At 40.2% G+C, this 22,875-nt stretch overlaps 3 protein-coding genes across 3 annotated transcripts; 1 reads left to right on the top strand and 2 right to left on the bottom strand.

Annotated features, from left to right (window-relative positions):
• Window positions 1-950: 950 nt before the first annotated feature.
• LOC118482727 (probable leucine-rich repeat receptor-like protein kinase IMK3) lies at window positions 951-3,060 on the bottom strand. The gene is made up of 3 exons (XM_035978363.1): window positions 2,752-3,060; window positions 1,742-2,231; window positions 951-1,579 (listed from the first exon to the last, which is right to left on the bottom strand). Exons 1-3 carry the CDS (start codon window positions 3,058-3,060, stop codon window positions 951-953), a joined length of 1,428 nt encoding a protein of 475 aa, XP_035834256.1.
• Window positions 3,061-11,018: 7,958 nt separating this feature from the next.
• LOC110882946 (probable receptor-like protein kinase At5g59700) lies at window positions 11,019-11,435 on the bottom strand. The gene has a single exon (XM_022130829.1). The coding sequence runs from the start codon at window positions 11,433-11,435 to the stop codon at window positions 11,019-11,021; it is 417 nt and encodes a 138-aa protein (XP_021986521.1).
• An 8,754-nt stretch (window positions 11,436-20,189) lies between these two features.
• On the top strand, window positions 20,190-21,326 carry LOC110882947. Its single transcript, XM_022130830.1, has one exon. The coding sequence runs from the start codon at window positions 20,190-20,192 to the stop codon at window positions 21,324-21,326; it is 1,137 nt and encodes a 378-aa protein (XP_021986522.1).
• Window positions 21,327-22,875: the final 1,549 nt, after the last annotated feature.

Genomic DNA, 22,875 nt, shown 5'->3' on the forward strand with positions numbered 1-22,875 from the left:
AAATGAACTATTGAATAATTACTAATCAACCCTTGTACTCGGGATGAGAGGGATTAGCGATTTCAAGACGGACATCAATAATCAGGAGTTATCAATATATTAGTTAAAATAAGTAAATAAGAAAAAACCTATTTTGATAATTATTTTTCAAATCATCAATTTTGATAAATAATTTTTCCACCTCCACCGATTCGGGAAAAAACTCGTCTTCTCTCGATCTTTTTATTGCAACTTCATCCCCCTTTTCAAATGTTTTTTTTTATAATCACTGGTGCTTTTCCCCGTTAAGTAATTCCAATTACCCAAAATAACTCGATGACACACAAGATCCTTGAGGTACCATACACTCACTTTCATACGGTCGTAAAATCTGCAAAGACATAGGGGTAGCTAGATGTGAAAAATGGGAAACAAAACGGAAATTTCTATATCAAAGACAATTAAACTGTTTAAAACGTCAAATTAAAGTATGTTAGTAGATTTTGCAAAGATACGTATATTGTCGTTGAATCCATCACAAAAAAAGTTAACAACCAATCTATTTGCGATGTACATTTATGTCGCCAAAGGGTAAATTAGTGATGGTTTTGTTTGCCACAATAGTCTTTTGTGTAGCAGATTATTTTGGCGATGTACATTTTATGTCGCCAAATGGTAAATTAGTGATGGTTTTCTTTGCCACATTAGGCTTTTGTGTAGCAGATTATTAAACCTACTTGTTTGTTGGAAGAAAACACCTCTATATTGTGAACACATTAATTATAGCAATAAGTAACTGGGCTTTTCACTAAACTATATTCCTAAAATAAATCAAGAATTGCCCACAAAAATCAAGGCAACAGTATCATCTCTATAAATAAATTAAATGCAAACTTGTATTTACAACAAAACATAGTTTGATTCAAGGATGATAGAATTATAATCTCCACTATCACTAACCTCCAGTTTCACTAGCTTAACGAAGGACTACGCTCATCATCATCGCTAGAACTTGTGGCCATTTCTGAACTAATCTCTTCCAGCTGCTGAAGAACTTGCTGCACATCTGGCCGTCGATGTGGTAATGTGCTAGCACAAACGACAGCCAGTTGCAAAACAATCGCTAGTTCATTAACTGAAGTATGTCTCAGCAATTCATGATCAAAAACCTCATCTGTCCACTCTTCTCGTACAGTCATCTGCACCCATCGTGATAAATCATGATCTCTCACCTCTCCTGGTGATTTCCCGGTCAGGAGTTCTAACATGATCACACCCAAACTGTAGACATCGGTTTTCGTATAACTTTTCTCAAGAATAGAAAGGTTGGGAGCCTCGTAGCCGAGAACCCCAACTGTCGCACTCATATTTGAGTTTGCGGCAACAGTTATGACCTGTGACAAACCGAAAGCAGAAATCTTGGGGTTAATGTTCTCATCAAGGAAAATGTTGCTTGATGTTAGATTTCCATGTGTTATATTGTGATGGATGTGGAGGCTAAGCAAACCTCTAGCCACTCCTTTTGCTATTTGCATTCTTGTTGCCCAATCTACCCGTTGTTTGGGTCCTTGAGCTGCATTCAAGTCGGCAAAAGCAAGTTCTTGAATACGAAATTATATGAATTTTAAAAATGTATCAATCTAATACTAGATAACAAAATTAGTTACGGGCCGGTTTTATGTAATCTTCTTCTTGTAATATACCCAAAAAAAAAAAACACATTAACCCCAAGATCTATTAATGAAGAACAATATTTGGCTACCATGGAGAAAAGCAGCAAGACTTCCTTTAGGCATGTAATCATAGACGAAAAGTGTCTCTCCTTTTGGTTGCAAAAAATAAGCCCTCACTGCCAAAAGATTCGGATGCCTAATTTGCCCAACAAAATTTAATTCAACTTCAGCTTCTCTCTGATTTTTAGCTAACATTGCTCGCGTTCTAATTACTGCAACATGATCACCATTTTTCAATGTTCCTTTATAATAAGTCCCATAAATGCTTTTCCCCATTATCTCAGCTGGTCCATAGAGAAGTTCATCTAATGTGAAACCCATTCTACCATCATGAATGCGTACAAAGTTTCCTTCTGCCTTTCTGGCATCATCGATCTGTGAGGGTGCCGTCCCTTTCTCGACTATGACAAAGTTGCCACCACTATCACTACCACCAACATCTCTACGGTTAGCTACTATGGCAGGGTTGCGACCACTACCACTACCATTGGCATCTTTACCTTTAGCTCCTTCCTTTTCCTAGAACAAGCATAAAAAGAAATATCAAGCAAATCAACAACATACCTCAAAAGCACCTTTATATAAAATTATGGATTATACATATTACTATATATATAATTCTTTTTCTCGCATCTCTTATTTCACCTGTTTATATTTTGTTCTTGATTTAAAAAAAGTTATAAGTATATCTTTTCATTTTCAATATTATTGTTTTATTACTTAAAGTGTTTAGTTATACGTAATTTTAGTCATATCATATCCCAAAATATCATTACTGACCATTTAATATTTCATTTATTCAACATCTTTAATACACGAGTTTCTAACATAGTATGTGTAATATTATTACAACTTTAGATTAAAACTAAAAAAAATTAAATGGTAACTTAATTCTATATGACTTGAAAGTGGTGTATACAAATAACTTGTTTGTATGAATGATTTTGCTAACAAACATTCTATAAATAACAATTTATCATTCCCATTTTTTTCAAAAAAAAAAAAAAAAGAATAAGCAGCAAAGTAGCAAGCTAATTACCTTTTTGCTCGTGTTGCGAAAGAGCCCTTTGCCTTTGGAGAGAAGTAAGCCCATTTCATCAACGTAATTGGATTTCCGAGAAGTTCCGATGTCTTTATTCAGTTTCATATCTTGACGCTCCTGAAACTTAAGTGCAATCTTAAGCTTTTTCAAAAGAAGAGATATTGTTGGTCGTTGTTCACGAGAGTTATGCAAACATTGGAATGCAATGTTTGAAAATGTTTTTAAAGCATTTGGGTCTATTGGTGGCATGAGATCTTTAAAGATAATTTGGTCTAATTTCTTGCGTTTGTAGCTTTGTTTCCACATAGGCACTAAAATCTCTAACATGCGACCCTTCGTATATTTATAGCATAATATCCCACATAGGACTTCAAATAAGACTACTCCAAAAGAGTAAATGTCTGATTCTTTGGTTAGGGAGTACGTCTCCATATATTGGGGATCGCAGTAACCAGGAGTACCTACAACGTTGGTAAAAATAAGTGTGTGCAACTGATTAGCAGGTCCTAATTTTGAAAGTCCCAAGTCAGAAATTTTAGCATTCCAATTGTCATCTAACAGGATGTTGGCACTTTTTATATCTCCGTGAAGAACTCTTTGTTGGGTGTCCCTGTGATCATGAAGGTAGGCTATCCCCTGTAAGTCCCGTTTAACCGGATCTTTCAATGATATCAAACAACACCAAGTTTGTGCGGAATCCAAACTTGATGTGATTCAAGAACAAATCGAAAAATATGAAAAGACGAACCGAAAATATGGAAACGAAGAACAAACCGAATCACTTTCAAACTCTTGCACACGATTCTATTACTATCAAGCAAAACCGTCTGGTACAAGTGTTCTTCACAACCAAATCGCCTCCCACTCTCTGTTTCTCTAGAAATTCTGTAACTATGAATGTCCAACCCTAAAACAAGTAGAAAACTTGTTTATATACCTAGGCAAGCCCACTTCCCACATGGGCTCCCCTTGGGCCTGCTTGGCCCACATGGCCTAAGCTTGGCCCAAGTGACCTGTAAAGGTCCAAAACCTAATATAAACTAACCCGGTAAAGCCCAGTTCGTAACCATAGCCCGTTGGATTAATTTGATGCGTCAGTCTCACACTTTAGGGCCTAACAATCACTTGTAAGTCCCGTTTAACCGGATCTTTCAATGATATCAAACAACACCAAGTTTGTGCGGAATCCAAACTTGATGTGATTCAAGAACAAATCGAAAAATATGAAAAGACGAACCGAAAATATGGAAACGAAGAACAAACCGAATCACTTTCAAACTCTTGCACACGATTCTATTACTATCAAGCAAAACCGTCTGGTACAAGTGTTCTTCACAACCAAATCGCCTCCCACTCTCTGTTTCTCTAGAAATTCTGTAACTATGAATGTCCAACCCTAAAACAAGTAGAAAACTTGTTTATATACCTAGGCAAGCCCACTTCCCACATGGGCTCCCCTTGGGCCTGCTTGGCCCACATGGCCTAAGCTTGGCCCAAGTGACCTGTAAAGGTCCAAAACCTAATATAAACTAACCCGGTAAAGCCCAGTTCGTAACCATAGCCCGTTAGATTAATTTGATGCGTCAGTCTCACACTTTAGGGCCTAACAATCTCCCCCTAGACTGATGCCATCAAATTGTCTTCATAACTTCAATTCAGCAACGTCTTCAACGAAATCTATGATTGTCTCTAAGCTGCAGATGTTGTGGAAGTTCTTGACTTCTGAACTCTCAGCACTGGGTCTCTTTCTTCAGCTCTTGTGGTTAGCTTCATATCAGGATCACGATCAGCTTTGCTTGAAAATCTTGTTAAAAAGAATGTGAGAGGAGGATTCTCAGCAGCTCTTTTCTTCTTCAGCCTTTGTCCTTCAAGCAGGTTCACGGTACTTCTTCAAATGCACTTTCATTGTCAGACGACGTCTTGTATCCGGTTCTTCTGACTCAGGTACATCTTGTTGTTGTGATGCTTTGGGCTTCTTCAGCAACTAACAGCATCTCAGTCTTCATCAACCCCTGTTCTTGATTGAAATCAAGTTCTGCACATGCTCACAAACTCATAAGCAAACATTTCTTATGCAACAGGGTGAGTACCACATGAACACTAGGTACATGAAATTTCACGATTTAAATTCTTTTAACTTTTGATGATCAGTCAAATCTTCAAGAACGGTTACATTTTTTAATTTTTAAGAGAAACAAATAAACACACTATTTTTGGATTTTTGAATTTTTCTATTTTTTTTAATTTTTTTTTTAATTTTCAAAAACTAAAACAAATAAAAAAAACTCAAAATATAAACAACTACCATAATATACAATTACAATTGCAAATGGGATCAAAATTCGTTCTCAGGCAGACTAAAGAACACTTTTCAGTACGAGCCTAATCAAACTGGTCTATGCGATTGCCAATATGTTTGTCCACTTAAACTTTAACGACTCAACTTTCAATTTTCAACTTCGTGATATGATTAAGGTAATATTATACTATTATACCCGTGTGTCCCATTCCAAGGCATACCCTCGCGATCAAGGTAAGCACAACGATTCATCGTAGCAGGTGAGTATACTGATGTCATCCTTTAAGATATCCTGACTGTGTCTAGATCTGCATATGATCTGTTTTATCATGTTTTGATTTCTTAACAATGAACACCCAAATAAATAATAATCAAATCCCGGAAATATAAACAGCACACTCTATCATGCAAGTATCTTCCCTACCACATATTTCACAAGTCCAATCCAGATTTCTGAAATCTTAACTGGGAGTAGGTTGAGAAAAGAACAGAATAGATCTTTTGCAGAGATGGTATAATATACAGATCAAATGAGTTTTTCTCAATTTGATATAGGTTTATTGGGGTTTCTTTTGGGCACTAGAGGGCCTCTTTCGGGTGTATTAGATCTATAGCGCGACAACGTACAGCTAGGTCAGCATGTATCTGGATGCAGCAGAAGCTGACGTTGCCTAGCACCTCCAGGTCAGCATGTATCTGGATGCAGCAGAGGAGGTACACGACTTTTTCAGAAAAGATTTCAGAATCAGACCAAAATTGTGTGTATCGGGAAACATACAGACATTCAAATAGATATGAGCTAATTCCAAGTGACTTTCTTTCCTGGGGTCATGTACACTTTTAGTTCTAAGCAGAAGGACAACCAAGATATCCCGGATGATTCAACAATATAAAGACCCGAAACCTCAGATGTTGGCTATCTATCAACGCAAGATTTAAGACCATAAAATCATACACCGTTGGTATGTTACCCACATGGTACATAGTTCGTTATGTTTATATCACTTAGTATCTTTTATCATATTGAGCGTCAAGCCTATCGACATATCGCAGTAGATCCTAGTCATTTCAGCTATGGCACCTTACATGTGTTAGTCAAACCCTTTAACACGAACATTTATTTCACTTCCCATATCATGCAATTTTTCTTTTTGGCTTTTTGTTTTTCTAATGTTTTTGTGTTTTTCTCATTTTCTCCCCCTAAAGCAACACATATATATACATCAAACTCTTTTTGTATTTTTTTCTTTTCTGAGTTTTCTCCCCCTAAACTCTATATCTATCTATATGTTCCTCTCCCCCCCTAAATTTGTGCATAAATCTTGGATTTTTGCGCAAATTTACCATTTACAAGAGAAAGGACACTTTATATACAAGGTTATAAACTAAGAAAAAGAGAAAATATTTTTGCTTAACCGTTCTGTCATCAGATTGAAGACTAATCAAATTCAAATCAAAGTACTGAATTTAAACGGTACCTTTTGCTGATCATTTCTTACTTCTTTTATCTCCTCCAAAGGAAACATATCATCTGTAAAAAAATTTGAACTTTTTGCAACAGTGAAATGTTACCCGTTTTATTTCTGGAACAACCGCTATCAACATTCCAGAGATTGTCAACAGCTCCTCCTTGGTTGTTCCTGACAAGTAAGGAGATTAGTAAGACATGGGTACCCAGGCCATCGTGGTCCTGGGTTTACCTGAAGCATCAAAATAAGACACTTCTTTTAAACACAAGTCCCCTTTCGTTTCAAGGATTGGAGACGTTGCTGCTTTAGATTTGGGTTTCCAAATTTGTTTCGGTTTAACAAACGTGTTTGTTGCCTTCGGTTGAGCAACTGGTTCAGGTTTGTTAGTTTTGAAAACAGATTTTTGTTCCTGAACAGCTTTGCGTTTATTTTTAGCAGCGTTCCAATCCCCATCAGAAGGTTTAACCTTGGGATTCACATTCTTCATTGCCTTAGGTGAAGATACCTTCATCGGCTTAGAATGGTAGTTATCCTTTGGTGTAACCCTCCGATTTTGCATATAGTAGGCTACGTAGGGACGCCTTGTGCAGTTTCTAGCAATATGACCCGCAATGCCACAGTTGTAGCAAGTTTGTCCTTTCATCAGAAAGACATTTAGAGTAGCTTGATTTACTCTAGCAGGTCCTGAAGTACAAGTCGGTCCTTTTTGCTTTGGATTTGACTGCACATTACTCTTAGACGAAGATGAATTTGGGTGCTTGTATTTGCTGTTTGCAAAAGTCTTGTTGCTCTGAGCACCATTCTTCGTCTTTTCTCCCTGATTGGAGCTTTTCTTCACCTTGTCACGAGCCTTACGAGATTGTGATTGTCCTTGATGAGCAGACTTCTTATATCCCTGATTTTGATCTGCCCGTTTTGGCTCATTCCGCTTGTTGTGAACCGGCTCACAAACACCAGCACACGAGTAAGTGTTGGCATTTCGTTGCACATTTGGACAATGAACACAATTTCTAGCAATGTGTCCAGGAATTCCACAGTTGAAACAAGTCTGTCGCTTCAATGTATGGAGATTCGGAGTGCTAGCAACAGTTGCTGATCTGATAGGTCTAGGTGACTGAGCTTGCTTAGGTTGCTTTGCTTGTGTTCCATATGCCTTTTCTGATTCTTTCTGTACCTGTTGATCAGAACTAGTAGAAGCATGAGATTCAGACATATGATGTTTTTCGTCTTTTATAATTTTCTCAGAATCATTTTGAGAAGACGATTTAGTTTCTGTTTTAATTCTCTTTCCAGAAACATTTTCTTGTGACTTTTCATTTAATGTGACCACTTCTTCCTTTTCAAAATCTGGTTCAGTTTTAATTTCAGAAGATGTAGAAGTTTCATCAACACGTGTTTCATCAACACGTGTTTCATGTGAATCTACTTGTGGTTTACTTTCAGCTACGGTTTCCAATGGGGTCCCACTAGATTCAACATTAGGGATGCCCACTGAGATAGATTCAGAAGAAGAATCACAGAACTCCTGATTTTCTTGTGAAGACTTTTCAGTGGTTTCACTGAATGTGTCCTGAGGGACCTCACCTGTGACACTTTCATCAACCAAAGGGTTAGAAACATCAGATACACAAGATGAAACATAAGCAGAAAATGACGCAAACAGAGAACGAGTAAAAGCAATATCAGACTTAGTTGGTTCAGAATAAGATTCAAAATGTGGTTCGGAAACATTTGAACTGATGACCGGTTCACTCCCATGAACATCACCACTCTTTACTTCAGAGCTATCATCTGCACATGAAGATGAAACATTAGGATCAATTGTGCCTTTGGGAACAAAATTCAATGGAGTAGACTTTTGTTTCTCAACTTGTCTGTCATGAACAGACGATTTGTTGTTTTTCGAACCATAAGTCATTTTACTCTCGTTCATCATCTCCTCCTCAGTCATCGGTAAATAAGTGTAATTATCATTGTACGGAGGAGGAGTCTGATTATAACCCAATCCCGACCCTTTCTTTTTAGAATATGCTAATTGTTGATCACACAGATTTTTGACTAATTTACTGGAGGAATCGAATTTTTTAATGTATAACTGATTAATTTGGTATTTATCCCTAACATTCTCCAGTTCTTTAGTCACCTCACACAGTTTTTCTTTGACTATCATGAGTTGGGCCGTAGCTACACTAACATCGTCCTTGAGTTGAACGATGTCCTTACGCTGAGCTTCGATTTTCTCTTTGAAAAGTTTTTCGTTTTTCGTTAAAGTGAAATTTTTCCGTTTAATTTCATTGTAGTCTTCGATTAGCTCAGCGTTTTGTATCCTATAAGCCTCAACCCTTCCTCGGCACTCAGGAGTGCAAAAGACAGAAAGTATGTCTTCTTTAGTGATGAATGTCATAATTTCAGAGGGTATTTGACACTTTTGATCTTCTCCTCAAAACACAAACCAACGAGAACCCGTGTACTCGCTAAATCAAACACTTTGCACTCAATCGAACCCGCTTTCTGAAACGTGCCTCAAAACCTGTCAAACTGAATTCACCACCAAACAAACAACCAAACCCTTTTTTTTTTTTTTTTTTTTTTTAATTAAAATCTATAATATAAACTATTATTATTATTATTATTATTATTATTATTATTATTATTATTATTAAATCTAATGATTAAGCAATTATGACTTAATGATTATGATTATTTATTATTATAATTAAATAAATAAAAACAGTAAACAACGAATTCAAATGATTGTCGTTTCTGTCTTCTTCTACGTAGAAACAACACCAAACCCTAATTTTAAAAACTGCCGCCACTACCACAAAATGACTAAGTGATGAAGATGATAAGACAATATTGAACGGAGAATAACAGAGGACGGCGGTGGTGTGTGAGTGATGATCGGAGTGGAGAAAGGGTGGTGAACGATGATGTTGATGACAGGAGGTTCGAGAGACGGTGACAGGAGATGAAGACGAGGACAAAGGAGATCGGAGGTGGTGGTTATGGAGGTCCGTACGAAGGTGGTGATCGTCGGTGTGATCGGAGGTTGAATGACGATGATGATGAGATGAAGACGATGACCGGAAAAAGTGGTGGCAGGTTGCGACTAGTTCTGATGTGGTGGATCTGATGTGGTGGTTGACGTAGGGTGAACAGGTGACCGGAGAAAAATTAGCGACAGAGGATGGTGATTAACGGTGGTCGGAGGAAGTTGATGGTGTGTCGGAGATGACGAAGATGAGTGTTACGGTGTCGAAAACCCGAATTTGATGTCGAACTTGAAACGGAGAAGATGATGATGTATAGTTGCAGGCCGGTTGACAGACTCTCCTTATGATGATGATCGATGTTGATGATGACCGGAGGATGATGATGATCGACTGTTGAAGATTTGCTGTGAACTCGAAACCCGGTTGCGACTCGGAACCGTGGTTGCGAGTCGGAGATTACGAGTCGGAACGAAAACGTGAAGAGCCGAAACCGTGTTGCGACTTTGAGAAGACGATCAGCCTTTTGAAGGATGGTTGCGAGTGATAATCACTGAAAGTGTGGCTGCAGAATGACGGTTGCGAGTCAAATGTAGGTTGCGAGTGAAACGTGATGAACCGAAATCTGGTTGCGAGTCGGTGGTTGTGAGTTTTTCCAAAGGAGGAGCTGTTGATGCGACTCGTAACCGTGACCGGATGATCAGATGGTTGCGACTTGGATGTTTTGAAGATGTGAGGATGAAACGTGTTTGAAATTTGAATTCTAAGGAAAACAAATTTTCAAAAGATTTTGTAAAATAAACAAATCACCGAAAATCTGCAAAGATTTTAAAAACAAGATATTTTCAAAATTTTAAAAATTACGTTTAATCCTTTTAACATTCCTTTTCAAAATCAAAACATCCAAAAATAGTGATTTTTATCAAGTTTCGATGAATACTACGAAGAACGCGAAGAACACCGGACCAAAATTAACGAAAATCCTGAATCTTTGATATCACACCGAGCCTAGAACAGGTTCTAAAGGCTCTGATACCACTTGTAAGTCCCGTTTAACCGGATCTTTCAATGATATCAAACAACACCAAGTTTGTGCGGAATCCAAACTTGATGTGATTCAAGAACAAATCGAAAAATATGAAAAGACGAACCGAAAATATGGAAACGAAGAACAAACCGAATCACTTTCAAACTCTTGCACACGATTCTATTACTATCAAGCAAAACCGTCTGGTACAAGTGTTCTTCACAACCAAATCGCCTCCCACTCTCTGTTTCTCTAGAAATTCTGTAACTATGAATGTCCAACCCTAAAACAAGTAGAAAACTTGTTTATATACCTAGGCAAGCCCACTTCCCACATGGGCTCCCCTTGGGCCTGCTTGGCCCACATGGCCTAAGCTTGGCCCAAGTGACCTGTAAAGGTCCAAAACCTAATATAAACTAACCCGGTAAAGCCCAGTTCGTAACCATAGCCCGTTGGATTAATTTGATGCGTCAGTCTCACACTTTAGGGCCTAACATCCCCCTTGCAGCATCGAGGTATATCTTGAGACGTTGTGTCCACGTGAGAGCGGTGGAGCTTAAATGACGATCTAGGCTTCCATTAGATGCATACTCATACACAATGATCTTCTCACCATTTTCGTCACAAAATCCGAGGAGAGAGATGAGATTATTATGTGTGTAACGGGAAAGCATCATAATTTCCTTCCAGAACTCAGGATCTCCTTGCCCATATTCACGATTTAGACGTTTAATAGCAACCATGCTTCTCCCCTTTGAGTGAGAGACTTCTCCTTTGTAAACTTTCCCAAAGCCACCAGCTCCTATAACTTTGCTACCAAAACTATTGGTGGCTTTCTTTAACTCTTCTAGATGGATTTTAAGATGTTCAAACTCTTTCGTGGCAGATGTCATTGTAATTTGTGGATCAAATAAAAATAAGAAGGATCAGATCGAGTAAGTGTTCTACTCAAGTGAAAGTTGAGAACTTAAAGAAGGTGTAATTTAAGAGCCAACACTAAAGAAGGTGTTTTTATTCTCTCTAATTACTTGAAAAATGCTTAGTTCAATGAAGCACAATGTATATACTGGACTGAGTTAAATGGTTTTGGGAGCCTCCGGGTACTAAAAACGGGGTTGGATGGTTTGCGTTGGGAGCGGCAGTTACGAGGGAGCAAGGATGTGCGCAAAAAGACAGCCTCGGCTGCTGGTAGTTTAGTTTGCCGTTCAGAAAAAAAGCTAAAAAAACCTAAAAGAAACAACGGAGCGGAAAAGAAGAAGTGAGAAAGAAAGGGAACAAAAGGGCTGACATATTTCTTGGCTTGGCTGTACAAAAAACGAGGCTTGAGCCGTGGACTATTCATTGATGCTGCCGCAGAGAAAAAAAAAACAGTTTTGGGAATATGAACATGGAGAGACAAAAATGAACCTAGAATTAAACGGTTTTATTTTAAATTATCTATGTTTATTGTAAAATACTCTATAAAATTTCATGTTGTTATTGTTGTACTCTAAAGAATTTCATGGACAAAAATGAGCCTAGAATTAAACGGTTTTATTTTAAATTATCTATGTTTATTATAAAATACTCTATAAAATTTCATGTTGTTGTTGTACTCTAAAGAATTTCATGGTTGACGACTGTTGTTTTTTCTTTCTTATTCAGTAAAGTTATCTCTATATAACTAATCGAAATACCATATAAAACATTGAGTTAACAAATGACATGTCTCTACGTAGCTAATCGAAGACCTATATAAATCATTGAGTTAACAACAAAAGACAATCTAACTTTGTTGATTGGTAATTATGTATAAAGATTTGAAAGATTGTTGTTTTTATTTGTTCTTGTGTTGGCATTAAATGACCGGTTTCCAGAACTATATAATATCACAAAAAAAGTTAGAAAGTAAAGATTGGGGATTGTGTTATAAGGGCGGAGAATGAGAATAAGTGAAACTTGAATTGGGTTCGGCCACCAAACAGTGATATGCGGCCTCACTGCAACCGCTGGGCACCCTGAAGGTGAATTACTTCTGCTGGAGGGAAAATATGGGTAGGATACCGGTCAAATCAGAACCACGGAAGCGCAGATCAAGCTTCAGAATCGGTGAACCACATGCTTATTACGTGCACGATGGCAAGGTCACTTTGGTGGAATGTGTTAGCATGGCTAAAGCTTCCAGTTTCATTGGTATTTCACTCAAGTGAGGAAGCATTGGTAAGTATAGATGGACAAGTAAGCGTCAAAAGAATGGAAAAAAGTAATTAGTGAGATTGATATTTCAAACAATGCGTGGCACATTTGAAAGATGAGGAATGAAAAAGAATTCAATGGTATCCAAAACTCGGAAAGTATTTAACTCAAGTGACGAAGCATTGGTAAGTTTAGATCCCTAAGCTCCACCACCGCACCACTAGGGTTGTTCCAACGTTTTTCGAGACTCTAAGCGAACTATGAAAGGAGGGCAACAAAACCCTCCTCCTTTACTTCGGCTTGAGACTGGCAATTATAAACTAAAAGGTTTATAGTTCCCCCATAAACTCTCATCTAATCTTGATGGATCCGATGCCATGAGCGATTACCGTTACCTTAGCGTAAGGATGAGCACGGTACCCGTTCGGTACCGAAAAACAGGAAAAGTGGATACCGGTACCAGTACCAGTACCGAATACACCGGTGTTTTACCCGTAAATACCGGTACCGAAAAACGTGGAAAGTGGGTACTGGTACCGAAAAACGGGGAAAGTGGGTACCGGTACCGAATATACCCGGTATGGTTTGTTATCGATACGTTACCGGTTCGGTACCGGTACCCGGTACCAAATGATCATCCCTACCTTAGCGTCTAATGATAGCCAATATCCTAGAAATTGACTAGCAGGTTGCGATGGGAAGTGGGAATGATAATTGCGGCTGTATTTTAAGGGTTTAAGGCTGTTGAATGATGATTAGGTCGATAGTTGCAGTTATGTTGTAATAGCTGGAAATTAAATGAGAAATGGACCTTGAAACTAGGCCTCTTTTCTTCGAAACAATATTTATTTTGAGCTCCTTCAAAAAAAAAAAAAAAAAAAAACTTGTTTAGTTTTGCGATTAACTTATTTATTTGCGCCTAATATATATACTATATAGAGTTAAATGCTTGGTTGGTCCCTGTGGTTTTCAAAAATTGCATACTTGGTCCTAGTGGTTTACTAATTACACGCGTGGTCCCAAAACTTGTCAAAAATGAATTCGGTTGGTCCCCAGCCCTAACATCAGTTAAATTTCTCAGTTAACTATGTGTGAAATAACTATATTACCCTTAAACAATTAAAAAAAAATATATAAAGCCTACAACTCATCTTCTTCAACCTCCAATCCCCATTTCCAGATCCTCTAATCCTCACTCGCCCCTCCCTACCTAGGGTTTCAGAAACCTGAAATGGGGAATAACAACCACCATGACCACCACCACCACCTTCTTCCTAACCAAAGGCTCTCACGTTGAAATCAACTCCGACGAAGACTCCATCAACGGCACCTGGTACTCCGCCACCGTCCTCCACCCTCCTCCCACCACTCGCAACCAATTAGTCTACGTCAAATACCACAACCTCACCGAAACCAATTCCACAACTCGCTTGCGAGAATACGCTAACATCTCTCACCTGTTCCGGACACCAACAATCCCCCCAATTTCTAGCTAAACGACGTCGTTGACGCCTTTTACAGAGATGGTTGGTGGACCGGCGTTATTACCACCGTAATTGACGCCGATAATTATAATTTCGTTGTTACATTCCAAAACCCTCCCGATTAGGCTCGCTTGTGTTAGGGATTATTGGCCTGGTAGTTTGTTAGGTATATAAACATGTATGAATTGAATTTGTTGTTGAATTGGTTGTTCATAGTTTGAAATTGGGGAAATTGTTGATGAATTGGTTGTTTATAGTTTGAAATTGGGGAAATTGGTTGTTCATAGTTGGACACATTAAAATCACGTTAAATGGCAACAAATGCTTCAATTCTGTAACTCTTTCATTAACCTCCACCGCCGCCGCCGTGCGCTACCGCCGTTCCACCATCTTCTCCGATCTCTTCTCTCTCTTGTCGTCTCTCTCCTCTCTCTTCGCTTCTGATCTCCGTCGCTGGAAAAGAACGAGAGAAGAGATGGGGTGTGGGTTTATGATGAAGAGGATGATGGTGATGAAATGGGTTTTGTTAATAAGCAAGGGTATTTTGGTCATTTAACATTGACTTAACTGAGAAATTTAACTGATGTTAGGGCTGGGGACCAACCGAGTTCATTTTTGACAAGTTTTGGGACCACGCATGTAATTAGTAAACCACTAGGACCAACTCTGCAATTTTTGAAAACCACAGGGACCAACCAAGCATTTAACTCTACTATATATAAAAACTTTTTAAAAAAATTAGAGACCCTTATTTTTTGGTGGCCCTAGCACCGTGCCTTGGCTGGAAAACCCATTGGGCTGGCCCTGCGTACCACTCCTACGGTACCACCACCATCTTCAACCCCCTGCTGCTACCATCACAACCACCTACCTCCCACCACCGCACTATCCCCACTACACCTCCACCTACACACCCCTACACACACTCTCCTCCCCAAACCCCAACCCCAACCGCAACCGCAACCCCATCCCCACTGCACAACCAGCCCCACTACCGGACAACCGCACCGAAACTGAAAGCCAAGTTACCTGTCAATCCAACTGATGTATCAAATATGTGTGGAAATTGTAGGAAATCAGAGCGAAATTAGGGTTTTTGAGCTAATTGGATTTGTTATGAAATTATGATTTACTAATTAAGACTAGAAACTTTCCTTTGATCTAGCATCATCCAAAACTAGCTTCACATTTTCTTAATTTGGGGTTAGTTGCAAAAATGGGATTTTGACTCTTTTAATTTTTCTTTTGGGTAATATCTAAAGTTTTTATTTTTAGATACTTTTTCAGATATATTATAAATGACAAAAGCACCCTCTTATTAAATAATAATAAAATAAATGCAGAAAATCAGATTACTCTCACTACTCTCTCTCTCTCTCCACCACCACCACCAATGTCAATCCACGACCAAACACCACTGACTTTACACACATACACTGACTTTAGCCATTTGGGACTTTTATGTCTCTCTCCCCGCCGCTTTCGTAGCTTGTCCACTCCCATCACCATTGTTTACCATGGTTCTATCAAACAAGAAGGTAAAGCAAAAGCTAAGATCCGTACTAGCTTAATCTTTAGCCAAATCAGATTCACTAGGAAACCAACCCAATCACAACAACTCATAAACCCACCAGTCATTTAAATCGCTCTTAAAACCTTTATAATATATGAATTATTAGTAATATTTGTGGGCTTAGCGAGTTGTACCATGTGTATTTAGGGTTGTACAAGTTTTGAGGCTTCTGTTGTTTTATTGGCGTACGTGGGCGGTTGGTGCTTCATCACCAATTTCATTAAAAAAATTAACAGAATATTCTAATAATGTTAATGAATTAGACTCAAATGGTTATAAATTGAAAAACAGGGTGCTCCATTTGTTAAAAATTTAGAATAACTGGACTCAAATGGTTAAAATCATCAAAATTCAGGGACTCAAATAGGAATTTTGTTTTAGATTTATAGTTGGTCTCGCAAAATTCACACTTGTAACATCCGTCCAAATGAGCTCCCAAAATCCGACCCGTTTCAAAATCCGGATCCTAACTTTTGAACGTCGTAAATTTTTTTATTTCCGCGAAATAAACAAATTGAAGGATTTATGCTAATCCAATTATCAATTTAGTTATTTTTTTTATTTAAATTGATTAAGTTAATTAATATTTCAATATACAAATTTTAATGTAACCTAGTTAGTTTTACTAGTTTTAGAGGTTAACCTAGTTAATTAAACCTCTAAAGTTTAGGGACCCTTTGTGTAATTTAGGGAAACCTTAAAATGAAAAGAAACAAAAAAAAATGGTAAGACCACATGACATTTTACCACTGCAACACCTCCTTATTTACTGAGTTAATCCCAATTAAATGTCACTTAAACCAGAAAAGAGGGATGTTTCAAAACAGAAGTTTGCCGCTCAAGGCTGCCTTTCCTTCAATAAAGGTTCACGCTGAATTGTCAGGATTCGAGATTTCGTTTCTCCATGCTTTCACGTTTAAGAAACCTTCTATAACTTCCCTCGACGACAACACTTATATAATCAGACTTAATACCCTGAAGATACACATCCGAGTCCGGACATGACCCATAAGGACGAACTGAACCACACCTGGACGGACACTCTAAAGATGTCCGCACCGCATACCTCCAAGGACGAACCTCCATTCAAGTGCGTCTGGACGAATGACGTCATCTCAGTTGACCATTATAAATACCCAGTTCAAGTACAATGCCAAGGACGATTTTCTGAACCTTCGTCCTTACTCTCTCTCTATTTTCTCTCTCCACAAATACTTATCCCCACATCGAAGGGTGGTCGCGTAGGGGCCCTCCCGTCTCTGCGACGAGCCCAATGGTCTACTGTTTTGCAGGTGAAGGTTCCAGCTCTCCTACAAGATCCAAACCCTCCATTTACAGGCTCCGGCCCGTAGATCTGATTTTTGGATCTTCAATTGGCGCCATCCGATTTCACAGCTCATAGTCCTTCACTTTAGTGAATTTCTTGAGCATCGAAGTAACTGATCTATGGCGGCCGCGGGTTCTCTGAATTCGGGATCCATAGCTGTTAGTATGCAAACTACAGCTCTAGCAAGTGTCACATCTACGGTTTCAGCTCCTTTGAGCTCGGGACCAGGCACGACTCTGCCATTCATACTGATGCCAACCTCACAGACATCGGAGTTTGATGCAGAGTTTCTTTTCAAAAATGCAAGTCTATTACGACGATTAAAAGCCCAACAGGCTAGAGATGAAGAGATCCTTGGTTTACGAACCAGGCTTTTTCATGATGAAACGCCGGTAAGGACTATGGGTCCTACAATTTTCACCTCCCCTATTTTCTCCACAGTTGTTACTTCGGAAACTTATAATGGGTATGTGCAGGGTTCTTCCGGACCATCTCCAGCAATGACGGTGCGAAACGAAACACAAACGGAAGCAGTCAATGATCCAGAGCTCACCAAACCTTATCATCCGGATTCTATGACTGCTAAATCCAAATTTAGTGCCCGCATCACACATGCCAAGCTCCCTCCAAAGCTCAAAATGCCAACTACGGTGAAGAAGTATGACGGTACCACTGATCCGGGCGATCACATGTTTGACTTAGATGGGGCCGCACGAGTTGAGCAATGGCCAATGCCAGCATGGTGTTTCATGTTTGCACAAACATTAACCGGAGCCGCACGTGTGTGGTTTGACGTGTTGAATGAAGGGGAAATCAATGATTTCGAAGAGTTCCGAAGGTTATTCCTCCAGAACTTCAGTCAACAAAGGCACTACTCCAAGGAAATAACCGAAGTACACAACATCCAAAGAAAGGATGGCGAGTCATTAGACAGCTTCATCGACCGTTTCAATCGAGAAAGTATGCAGATCAGTGGAGTCGTAGACCAATTAAGGATATCCGGCTTCTGTCATGGTGTCCGGAATAATCAGTTGGTAGAAAAACTGCACGAAAACCTCCCTAAAACAATGGAAGTACTCATGGAGCGAGCCCGAGCCTTTGCTCGAGGAAAAAATGCGTGTAATCCGGCACCCGAAGCAGATCAAAAGATGTCCTCTTGGAAGAAAAATGGTGGCTCTGTATTCGATAAAGCTTCGTCCGGAAATAGGGGGCGATCGCACCCTTACAGCAGAAGTGATCAATCCCAACGCAGAAGAAGTTTCAGATCTCGGTTCTATAATTTATCAGACCTTTCCAAAACTCCTAGTGAGATCCTTAGCGCCAAAGGAGCAAATTTTCCGGCACCGCCAAAGCTCCGGAATCCGGGGGACAAGAACTCTAAAAAGTAATGTGACTACTATCATGCACGGGGCCACAACACGGACGATTGTTGGTCTCTGAAGCAGGAAATTGAAAAAGCAGTCCGGTCCGGCAAGCTGTCGTATTTGGTAAAGGAGGTAAAAGAGGGAAAATCTTCTGGTAAATTGGTGGACAATCCGAACAATCAATCAGCAATCTGCATGATAAGAAAAGTGAACAACCAAGGCATCAAACGGACCAATCATCATATGGCCGCTTGGATACATCAGTCGATCGCTTTCCCTCCAATAACTCCGGATGAAATCAAAGGCGGACCGATCATTGTGACTGCTGTAATTACAGGACACATGGTTCGGAGGATCTATGTTGATAGCGGAAGTGCTTCAGAAATCATTTACCAGCAATGTTTCCAACAACTGGCTCCACAAACCAAGGCGAAGCTGATACAAGTATCCATGCCATTGGTGAGTTTCTCCGGAGAAGTGGTCCAGCCGATCGGGCAAATCACGCTGCCAACTACGTTGGGTACTGGAAATCTGATCAGGACTGTCAATTTGACATACCTGGTGGTTGGAGCTAGGTCCGTCCATAACGTCATATTAGGGAGACCTGGGATGTGCGCTTTCGGCATTATCAGCTCCACCATTCATGGGTCATTGAAGTTTCCCACCGAAGCTGGAGTGGTAACTTTGCACTCTGAGTCCACCATGTGCGTAGCAGAAATACGGCAAAGCGAGGGGAGTAATACGCAGCCTCCGCTCTTCTTACGGAGGAATGGGCTATTCACCCACATTTTCCGGAACAAAAAATTGCTATCGGAGCTCAACTCCTCGAAAGAACCAAGAAGCGGCTATGGAAGTTACTATCCAGTTCCCTCGATGTCTTTGCTTGGCAAACTTCCGACATGGTTGGAGTTCCTCGCTCTTTGGCCGAACACAAATTAAAGGTATCACATTCGGTAAAGCCGATCGCTCAGAGGAAAGAAATATGGCTCCAGCTCGTCACAAAGCCATTGCCGAAGATGTACGTAAATTATTAAATGCCAGAATTATCAGAGAAGTACGATACCAAACCTGGGTTTCCAACCTGGTAATGGTCACCAAAAAAGACGGCACCTGGAGGATGTGTGTTGATTTCTCTGACCTTAATAGTGCGTGTCCGAAGGATTGTTACCCTCTTCCGGAGATTGATCTAAAAATTGATTCCTTAGCAAGCTTTCGCCTTAAATGCTTCTTGGACACATATAAGGGCTACCATCAGATACAAATGGCTCTGGGAGACGAAGACAAAACGACATTTGTGACCAACGAGGGGCTCTTCTGTTACACTAAGATGCCGTTTGGACTTAAGAATGCTGGAGCTACTTACCAGAGGCTATGGATAAAGCGTTCAAGGGTCAAATCGGAAGAAACTTGGAAATTTACGTCGATGATCTGGTTATCAAAAGTGAAGCCGAGGATTACATGATTGACGACATACTCGAAACCTTTACCAGGCTTCAGAGTATCAACCTCAAGCTGAACCCTAAAAAATGTTCTTTCGGCCTAGAGGAAGGCAAATTTCTGGGAGCATGGATAACTCAATCAGGGATCCAAGCACATCCGGATAAAATTCAGGCCATAATCTCCATGCAACCTCCGAAGACGGTGAAAGAAATCCAATCTCTGAATGGTACGCTTGTGGCTCTTCACCGTTTTATTTCCAAAGCAGCCGACGCACCATTCCTTTCATGAACGTGCTAAAAAAGCGGACCGGTAAGGGTCAGATAGAACGGACGGCTGAAGCTGATTTGGCATTCCAGGAGTTAAAAGTTTGTCTTGGGTCCTTACCCACATTAACCGCACCAGTCACAGGAGAAACTGTCACCGTATATCTCTCCGCTTCCCATTTTGCCATCAGCGCACTACTTGTGGTGCACCGAAACCAAGCACAAATACCGGTTTACTATGTGAGCCGCGTCCTGAAAGATTATGAAACTCGATACCTGATGATAGAAAAACTGGCACTCGCCTTGGTACATGCATCCAGACGTCTCCGAAGATATTTTCAGGCTTTTAACATAGAGGTGCAGACTAATCTTCAAATCCAGCAGATTCTGAGAAAGCCGGAGGTTTCTGGTCGGCTCACCAAATGGGCAATTGAGCTTAGTGCTTTTGACATTACCTGTCGGACCCGAGGGCCGGTAAAAGGTCAAGCGGTGGAAGATTTTCTTACGGAAGTCCCTACCGGAGAAAGTACCAAAGAGAAGCCCAATCTTCCAAGAGTTTGGAATCTATACACAGATGGAGCCTCTAGCAAAGAAGGGTCCGGAGCTGGCTTAATCCTAATAGACCTGGAGGGAATAGAATACACCTACGCTCTGCGTTTTGAGTTCAAAACTTCAAACAATGAAGCAGAGTACGAAGCTCTTTTAGCCGGACTCCAAACAGCGGCTAAAGCAGGAGCAAGTTCCGTCTTGGCTCACGTTGATTCATTACTAGTTGCCAATCAAGTCAACGGAGAATACGAGGCACGAGAAGAAAACATGATTCGGTATTTAAACCAAGTCAACAGTTTAAGGTCTACGTTCGATTCATGCAAGATAGTTCATATCCCAAGAAGCAAGAACAAGAAAGCTGATGCTCTAAGTAAACTGGCATCCGTCACATTCTGTCATCTGTCCAAAGAGGTGCTGGTCGAGACTCTACAAACCCCGGCAGTTGACCAAACAGAGGCCGTAATGTCAATCTCCATTCAAGAAAAATCGTGGATGACCCCGATCCTAGACTATTTGAAGGATGGCACACTCCCGGAGGATAAGGCTCAGGCACGAAAGATGAAAGTGAAAGCACTCCAGTATCAAATTCACGATGGAAAACTTTATTGAAAGACATTTTTGGGTCCGCTCCTGAGGTGTCTAACTCCGAAGGAAGCCAACTATGTCATAAGGGAAATCCATTGGGGGATCTGTGGCATTCACTCCGGGCTGAGGATGGTCATAGCTAAAGCAATGAATGCTGGGTATTTTTGGCCAGGCATGCATTAGAGTGCTGTTAATGAATTGCAAGCATGTGAAGATTGCCAGCGACATGCCCCCATCAGCCATCGAGCTAAAAACGACCTCGTCCCTGTAACTTCGGGCTGGCCATTTCAGAAGTGGGGAATTGACATCGTTGGTCCTTTCCCCGTCTCCATGGGAGGAGTGAGGTTCTTGCTGGTAGCGATTGATTACTTTACAAAATGGATTGAAGCAAAACCTCTCCGAACCATCACTGGAGACTAGATACTGAGGTTCGTATGGGAGAATATAGTGTGCAGATACGGAATGCCGTTATGTATCGTAAGTGACAATGGGAAGCAGTTCGCAGAAAAGCCGTTTAAAACATGGTGCGAAAGGATGCACATTGAGCAGAACTTCGCTTCGGTCGCCCATCCCCAGGCTAACGGACAGGTAGAAAGAGCAAACCGCAGCATTGTGGAAGGCATCAAAAAGCGGCTGGGGAAGGAAGGAGTTTCTTGGGCAGACGAACTTCCACGTGTCCTGTGGGCACACAGGACGATGCCAAAATCAAGCACAAAAGAAACCCCCTTCAGTCTCACATACGGTTCGGAGGCGGTCATTCCTGCCGAAGTTGGTGTTCCTACCCCTCGCATGTGCCAAAGCCAAGATGAGAATGAACAACAACTCCGTTTGAACCTCGACCTTGTGACAACCCTCACTAAACCAGGTATCCGTACGACTTAATTAATAATTAATTACTGCTTAATTACTGTGCTTACCTGAAATTGTGGATAAACTGCTACTTGACTTCTGATACGTGTACATATCTGCATCATACTTTAATTACCGTCACTACATTATTTACATGCTGAACCTCAGTGACAAACATGATGCACAAAAGCACAGTAGCACTACAAACGGATAACCTATTGAACATGCTGATAAAGCCAGCATCAGGCAGATATTGCCTCTAAGGCCTGTATGAGCCAGAAATAGTTACTACACTAATAGTGAGTGTGAAGATACAAGGGTTGTAGAACTGCGTCTCTAGGAATAAGTTACAATGACTGGATGTGCCTAAAACGTACACTAAGCACAAAACTCAGCACTTTAATAAACAATTCAGCTTTTAGCTAACTAATAAAGTGCCAAAGCATGAGAAAAATATTACTAGACACTTTCCAAAGTGTCGGGAATAAGTTGTATCACTAAAAATGGTATTAACGACACTTTAAAGCTTTGTTAAGCGCTTTAACGGATTACTATCCAACCGAACAACCGGACTATACCCGGAACATGAAAATATTGCCATTAACACTATTTGTCTTTTTCTGAGCCAGTTAGGGTCCCTGAATACCCTAACACCCGCCATAAAGCACAACACACTACTAACCGGGTTAATCCCTAACTTAACTAGATTAACCTAACTAATAAC

Source organism: Helianthus annuus, chromosome 10, assembly GCF_002127325.2.
Source record: "Helianthus annuus cultivar XRQ/B chromosome 10, HanXRQr2.0-SUNRISE, whole genome shotgun sequence".
Lineage (NCBI taxonomy): Eukaryota > Viridiplantae > Streptophyta > Magnoliopsida > Asterales > Asteraceae > Helianthus > Helianthus annuus.

Coding starts and splice junctions, on each gene's coding strand:
- LOC118482727 (XM_035978363.1), bottom strand. CDS start 3,060: ATGTGGAAACAAAGCTACAAACGCAAGAAATTAGACCAAATTATCTTT. Junction 2,232..2,751: donor TTCGCAACACGAGCAAAAAG/GTAATTAGCTTG, acceptor TGCTTGTTCTAG/GAAAAGGAAGGAGCTAAAGG. Junction 1,580..1,741: donor TCTTGCTGCTTTTCTCCATG/GTAGCCAAATAT, acceptor TTCGTATTCAAG/AACTTGCTTTTGCCGACTTG.
- LOC110882946 (XM_022130829.1), bottom strand. CDS start 11,435: ATGACATCTGCCACGAAAGAGTTTGAACATCTTAAAATCCATCTAGAA.
- LOC110882947 (XM_022130830.1), top strand. CDS start 20,190: ATGAACGTGCTAAAAAAGCGGACCGGTAAGGGTCAGATAGAACGGACG.